Source organism: Miscanthus floridulus, chromosome 14, assembly GCF_019320115.1.
Source record: "Miscanthus floridulus cultivar M001 chromosome 14, ASM1932011v1, whole genome shotgun sequence".
In the NCBI taxonomy this organism is placed as follows: domain Eukaryota; kingdom Viridiplantae; phylum Streptophyta; class Magnoliopsida; order Poales; family Poaceae; genus Miscanthus; species Miscanthus floridulus.
The window spans coordinates 86,038,254-86,045,640 of record NC_089593.1 but is presented as its reverse complement, the minus strand read 5'-3'; the positions used below and the strand labels follow the sequence as shown (position 1 = coordinate 86,045,640).

General features: G+C 44.7%; 1 protein-coding gene across 1 annotated transcript; it reads left to right on the top strand.

Moving 5' to 3' along the window:
* The first annotated feature begins 3,846 nt into the window (after positions 1 to 3,846).
* Positions 3,847 to 6,662, top strand: LOC136503911 (probable 6-phosphogluconolactonase 1). Its single transcript, XM_066498833.1, has 6 exons — positions 3,847 to 3,984; positions 4,844 to 4,859; positions 4,943 to 5,050; positions 5,959 to 6,028; positions 6,211 to 6,268; positions 6,360 to 6,662. The coding sequence occupies exons 1-6, from the start codon at positions 3,847 to 3,849 to the stop codon at positions 6,660 to 6,662; spliced, it is 693 nt and encodes a 230-aa protein (XP_066354930.1).
* The last annotated feature ends 725 nt before the right edge of the window (positions 6,663 to 7,387 follow it).

Here is a 7,387-nt window from a genome sequence, read left to right as displayed (position 1 = left end):
CGATTTAGAGGTAGCAGGACCTCAGGGGGAGGGAGGTCTAGAATCAGCAAGCAGGGGAATCGGAACTAGAAGATGCTAGCAAGCAGGGGAATAAGATGCTAGAGGAAGGTACTAGAAGGATCTAGAAGGCCTAGAAGTAGAAAATCTAGGTACAAGAGAGATAGAGAGAGTTGGGGAAGAAGAACAGTAACTAGGGAGAGGTAATATGTTTTCTGATAATTGTTTGATGCTGATTCTTTCCTTGCCTCCTTCCCTTTGCACCCCTCCAGTGAGGTCTAGGCTGGGCTCAAGGTCAAGGGCCCATGCGTTGGCCCAACCAATGCTTGTCCCTAACACAAAACAAGAGACATGCGTAGTTATGCAAATTGTAGATCATACCCTGTAGAGTCCTCCACAGCAGAACATTGATCAGAATGTCAAACAAAACTCCCAAGGTACGATCCCGGATCTTCATGCTCATTTCCACAGAGCCATTCTTGACCTCAAGATTCCATAAAAAACGGTACACAACCTTGGCCTCTTTAATGATGCCCTATAAGTTGTTTTGCAATAAACACCAATATCTCCATAAGCATCAAAGAGTCAATACTAAAGATTAAGTCAAAGCTTATTTTAGTAGAGAAAAGGCATGTACCATCATAGTGGTCATGGCAAAAACATATTTAGGTTTAGGCCTTTTGTAGAACATAAAGCTTAATGCACACTCGTGGATTTCATTGCTATCACGGACATAGGAGATGGGTGAAGCGTCCTCCAATAGTAGCCAGCCACACATCAGCTCAGCCTCCTCAGTGACACACTAGAAATCAAACAATGATGGATATAAGAGTGCCATCACTGAACATATCTATCTCCAAACAGAGGACTTGACCTAGTTTTCTAGAGGGGAGGGACGGAGACATACCCTTAAAGCGACAGTAGCAGCAGGAAATTCTGCTTTCAGTGCATTAACCATTTCCTGCGCATGATTGGTGACCTTGTCACTCACTTGCCTGATCTCGTGGTCATCATTTGGGAATAATGTAGCATATTTATTCCACAGAAACAAAAGATGTCTGTCCATCTCTATACATTATTAGAACAGAGTTTCGCAAATTGTTATGCATCTATAAACCAAGTGGAAGATCAAGCATGAGATATATATTATTGGAACTAAACAGGACAAGAAAGTCGGAGGCAGGAAGCTACCGAGTGGGCTAGAGATGCTAGGTCATTCCCATCATCATCAGCATTGGTTTCCTTTATATTGTGGTTGTAATATGTCGATAGGTATTCCTTGTATCAGGACCAAGGATCGGTAGCACGGATCAGCAGTGACGTATCCTAGCCCCATGCTCTTTTAAAGAGATCTGCACAAGACAAACTCTTCTCCTTGGTAAGGACTTTAGAGAAGAAAATGGAATTGCATTGTCACTAGCAAGAACTAGCTAGGTAGCCCAACATCTTCAGCGGCAGTGGCCACGAGGAATTAAGCTTCCTGACATATTCGCAGTCGTCGGCGAGCAGCCTGTACAGTAGGCTGGCTGGTGCTGGGCTTATCAGCCTAGCCATTCGGCAGCCTAGCACTAGCTGCACCAGCCGAACGGCTGGTCTTATACCCGTTGCTCGGTCCAGCGTGCGGCGTCTCTCACTTTCTCCCCTTTCTCCCATCGGTGGCTAGGGTTCCACGCACACGCACCGCTCGTCGCCGTCTCTCCGCGCGTTTACCGGCGGTGGTCTGCGCCGCATCATCGGGCGCCGTCGGTGGCCACCGGATCCGGCCGCGTCTGCCTCTCTACGTCGTCCTCCTCGCCGGGGCTGTGGTGACAGTGACGTCCTCCTCCTTCCCCCCACCTCGCCTCCATCAACGGCGCCTTCGGCCAGAAAGGTAACCCAGATCCCACGCCGCCGTCCTCTTACCTGGCCGCCTCTGAGCCGCAGTTGTTCGTCTTGTAGTTTGACCCCCACGCGGCTAGGGTTTCCCGCACTGTCGCCGGGCCTCGGTGACAGTGCTCTCCGCCTCTCTCCCCGGACCCCGCCTCCATCAACGGCGACTCCCTCCAGCACGGTAAGTCCCCCAGAACCCGACGCCGTCACAGTTTGACCCCGCCGGATCTGAAATCCAACATGTATTCATGTATGTTCCTGTATGTGTTGGATAGAAATCCCCACATCTTGTGAGATTGAATGTACGTTTATTTGAGGAAGTTTCTGATGTGTGTTAGAACAACTTGTATCAAGTTGACAAATTTTACAGATTTGCAAATAAATGCAAGGAATTCCGGCTGTGTAATGAATTTGCGTTGTTATTTGTTTTTGTTTCTATATTACAGAACTGCTCTACCTACAGATTTTAGGAAGTTTCTTATTACTTTCTGAACAGATCTGGTAGATGATGCTTAATGGCTTATTTAACCTTTGAATCACCTTTTGGTAACAACTAATAAGTTGTATTACTTTTCATAAGCTTTCTAAAATGTTAAGGATCACAAGTTTTGGTAAACTAGAACTCTAGTTATAGCTGTTCTAATTTCAATGCCAGATTCTGTCCAAATCTAGACAGAGTTGTTTCCTTGTATTGTTTGACCCTATTAACTGTGGAATCAGCTCTTGATGATAGTTAGAAAGTTGTAGGTGGTTTCTTAAGCTTTTCAGAAAGTATAGGATCACCCTTGTGGGATCTCTATATTTTCAGTTATGATTGATAGAAGTGACTGCTATGCTGTTGTTCTGAATCTGTGTGTACATAGAGTTGATTGTTTTAGCTCATTCTTGCCTAAGTGTTGATAAGTATAGCTTAAGGCTTCATTAGTGTTAACTTAGTACACAATGAATTCTCTGTTGATATTCTAGTTTAGATTATGTTAGACAGTACACATTTAATGTTCTTCACCCCTATAAATGTGCTATTTTCAGATTATTTTCAGATTATATTTATCATCTTACAAGTGTGCTCTATGATTGCACTGCAGACATAGAAGGGACGTTTCGTCCGGTGGTGAGCAATGCTGCCCAAACTGGCAGCGTCGTCGGCTTTGTCTTGCTCTCCAACTGCTGGCAGCCATTACAACCTCTGCTCAAAACGCCGCAAACGGACACAAAAGGCAAGTTAGGGATATGGTTTGGAAAATTTGCTGTGTGGATTTGGGGTTTAATCCTCCTTTGGTATTGTTACACGGCTATGTACCTTTTGCTGCTTGTCTCGTAGTTTCTGTAACATTTCCATCCGGCCGAGGAAAGCCTACTTTTAGTTGTAGACCCTATAGGCAGTGACAGTGAGTGGTGGTCCTTACGCACCATGGTTATTCTTGTGGTTAATTTGCTTGCTTCCTCTCTTGCTTTTCACCATGAAATTTTGTAACCATGATCAGTTTTCACTTTCCAGCAGATTCTGGCTTGCCATTATCAGCGTCTGTTATATGTTTTATTGGTGCTTATATTTTCTGGTAGAAAACTATATTTTAATTAATTATTTGTTGTTACAGTGAAGCCTAGTATTATGTTCTTTTGATCTGGATACATTTGCAACCCTTGAAAGTTATGGTACAGATGCCTCTATGTTTGGTTCTTTTTAGTGCTTTGTGGGTTCTTTAATACCGATTTATGAAAAATCTAAAGCAAACCCCTTCTATACATAAACTAACTTTTTTTTGATACATTTTGCTAGTGGTGCATTACTAATAGCTTTATCGATCTTTGAATCAGATGAGCCAAGATCATGTTTGCTGGGATGACAGAACCTGCTCTCTGCTTCTTGACCTAATCATCAAGCAGAAAGAGCTCTGTCACTGGAACTCCACAGGTCCAACCTCACTAGGGTGGACCAATGTCGTTCGTGAAGTCACGAACCTCGGGTATAGCAAGAAAATGTGCCAGAACAAGTACAACGAGCTGAAACGGTGTTACTTCAATTGGCGCGACGGACAGACCCATACTAAGCTAGGCCGTGACCCGCTTACTGGAGAGGTTACAACTGACCCCGAGTGGTACGACGCCAGCCCCGAGGTACTAACTACACGTATTTCCTTGACTTGTTTTTAGCAATTAGGTTCCTACTAACTCAGTACTAACTTCGCCATCACTGGAACACGTGCAGGAAAGTAGCCAACCCGCTAGAAACAAGTTCACACGATTTTGGGATGCACCCCACGTGATAGGGGCCGGTTGCTATCGACGGGGGGGCCATCGACCTGACAAGTCACCTAGTAGTGGAAGCCCTCACACTCCTCCAGCCTTGTCGGACGAGCCGGTCTTGCAACCTAGTGGTCATCAGCCCTCGAAGAGAGTCCATAGGGAATATTCTGTTAACAGTCCTCGCAACAAGAAGAGTAGCCAGAATCCATCCATAGAAGAGTGCCTTGAAGACCTTGGCCAATTTATCAGGGAGGCTAGGTCCCAGAAGGCTCGTCATAACAACGATGCTTAGGAGTTGGCCCAAGTCCATGAGATTCTATTGTAAGATGGTATCAGCGAGACTGATGTAGTATTCGTGCAAGCCCTAAACCTTTGCAACAACAAGCTCCGTCGTCAGTGTTTTTTTGAAAATGAAATCTAAAGAGGGTCGGCTAAACTGGATCAATGTGCCGTGGGCCTTTGTGTGCTCCAATAAGTCCCAATGATTAGCACATTTCTTCGGACTGCTGTTTTTCTACTGTTTGCGGTTATCCACCATGTGCATGTTGAGTTAATTCTGTTTGTTGTTGCGTTATGTTCGTTTTTTTGTATTACCAAAGACCATTGCCGAGAACTAAGTGCATGTAGTTGTCTTGTGCTTTGAATAAAATATTTGTGTCGTGCTGTGAGTGTTGTAAGACATTATTATGCATGTATCACTTTTCTCTTGTACATTCCAACCTGTTTCAAGGAGCTACCTAGTTCAGGTATCTTCACATGTTCACTTATTAGCAAATGTTTTGTTCCTAATATCTGCATTTCAATCTTACTGATTTCTACCCATTTGCAGGTAGCATAATGAGCAGCACTGACGAGTCATCGTACAACGACACTTCTAGTGAGGGATCGAGCAGTGTGACCTTGGCGAAGGCAGCAGTCGTCCTTCTGAGGTTGAAAGGTATTATGTCACAACAAATGCCTGAGGTAAATCCTCCTTGTCCCATTCCTAAGCTATCTGGAGCCCAATGGATGCAGCTTACCCTTGCCGACCAAACCAAATGTATAGACAATTTGCGCATGACGCGTGATGCCTTCATGCATTTGCATGACACCCGGCTGCCGTTTGGCCTGCCATCAACAGATAAGTGCACCTCGGTAGAAGCTCTAGGCATGTACATCTGGACCTGTGCCCACCAATCGGCAAGTAGAGAGTGCAAAGATAGGTTTGAAAGGTCTTTAGATACAATTAGCAGAAAGATTACAGTAGTTACAGAGGTCATGTATAGGTGGGCAAATACTGTCCTAGTGCCAGCAGATAGGAACTACGCATGTGTAAGCAACAAACTAGCTGCATACGCACCATGGTTTGATGAATGCATAGGTGCTATAGATGGCACACACATAAAGGTTGAGGTTAACCGTGAATCAAAGGCTGATTTCTTCAATAGGAATGGCGAAACAACAATTAATGTTTGTGCCATCGTGTATATGGATGGCCGTTTCACATACGTGGGGGCCAGGAAGGCGGGGGCATGTCATGACATGGCGGTGTTGAAAGACTGTCAGGGCGACGCTTCGTTCCCACATCCCCCAGCAGGTTCGTGATGCCTTGATGTTCACATTCCTTAATTGTTTGCTTGTAGTAGATGTATTGAAACATACTTCTGTTCAATTTGCTATGACACCTGATGCATATATATTGTCTCCTTAAACAATTTGCAATTTGATTTCTCATTATGACAATACAACATATATGAATTCTCAATACAGCAGTACTGATATGTATCTAATGTATGCCTTACCAAGCAAGTGATCTGTTGATGAGATTGTCATGACTAATTGGTGAATTGTTTTCATCTCTTGTAGGCCGGTACTACCTGGCGGACGTGGGTTACACGGAGATACCAGGTTACATGACCCCCTACAGAAACACAAGGTATCATATCAACGATTTTAGGGGCGTAGATTTGCTGCAGTTAAAATAGGCACATGAGTTCATATGCATATTTAGGCCTTATTAAGTTGACTCTTTCTTACAATTGTCGAAGAAGGATGCTAAAAGTGAGTGTATAAACAAGTACTTATTCTCCACTGAACATGTCTATTGTCATGTTGAAGAAATATGCATTATTTCTCCACCTTTCTAACTGCATTTGCCTCTACTAATGTGGATCATGTATATCTTTCAATTTGTTTATTACCACACATTACCAAGCATTCCCATTGGGTAAACCAATAACCATGAGTTACATGTGAATGAGTGGCAGGTGCCTATTCTTCATGGTCATGTCTACTCCATCAACGACAATGCAACGGTGGAAGAGGCAGCAACTGACTATGAATTTGTCATCCGGGAGCTGGTCAAGGTTCAGAAAGTTGGAGTCTCAGTGATCAACGACTGCCCCAAATTTGACCTTATTCATCTGAACATTGGTCCTCATGGGCATGTAGCCTCATTGTTCCCCAACCATCCAGCGCTTGAGCTAAAAAACGACTGGGTCACCTACATTACTGACTCTCCAGCGCTTGAGTTGCAAACTGTAAATTATTGGTTGAAATTCTTGGTTTAAACTGTAAATCAGCATGAGCTAGAAATAGCTAGTAGTTTGAATTTGAAAGTTTGAAATCAGCATGAGCTAGAATTGGTTGGAAAGCAACTGTTGGCGCCATTTTTTAAACTTTTGAAAACCAGCTGTTGGCTGGAGGCTGGAGGCTGGAGGCTAGAGGCTGGAATTGGCTGGGGGGCTGGTCGGCTGGGCTGGTTGGTCCAGTCCAGCACTAGCCAGCCAATTCAGCCCTACCGAACAGGCTGGAGCATGTTCATCATCTCTGGCATGGCAGCATTATGGGGGGCTTTTAGCGCGGCCCGAATCTTCTCCCGCTCGACGGGATCCATCTCCACCTCCTCGACCTCGTCCTCCATCTCCTCCTCCTCCCTGGGATGCGGCTGGTAAGGATATAAGTTTTCGAGGTAAGCAGGCAATTTTAGGGTAGGGTTGGGTTGGAGTTTCGTAGATTGGGGATCAACAAGACCAGCAGCAGTGGAGCGAATCACCATCTTTTTGAATTTTCGATGCGGGAAGCGCAACTGCGCAAGGGAGCCACCGCCCTAGGGCAGGTGCCAGCTGCCAAGTATACCAGAAACGGAGGAGGAACAAGACTCTGTGGTTTGACCTGATCATACGAAACTCATGTCTGTTTTGACAACAACAGTCAGCACTCAACAGTCAGCAACATGTTTTTTTTACAACAACAGTCAGCAACAATTAATATGTCTGCCGGCGTCGTAGTGGCG

Bases quoted from the DNA above. Each gene is read 5' to 3' on its own strand.
- LOC136503911 (XM_066498833.1), top strand. From the start codon at position 3,847: ATGTGCCAGAACAAGTACAACGAGCTGAAACGGTGTTACTTCAATTGG. The intron at 5,051-5,958 runs GTATTATGTCAC...CATCTCTTGTAG, and splicing joins CGTCCTTCTGAGGTTGAAAG to GCCGGTACTACCTGGCGGAC. The intron at 6,029-6,210 runs GTATCATATCAA...GTCATGTTGAAG, and splicing joins ACCCCCTACAGAAACACAAG to AAATATGCATTATTTCTCCA.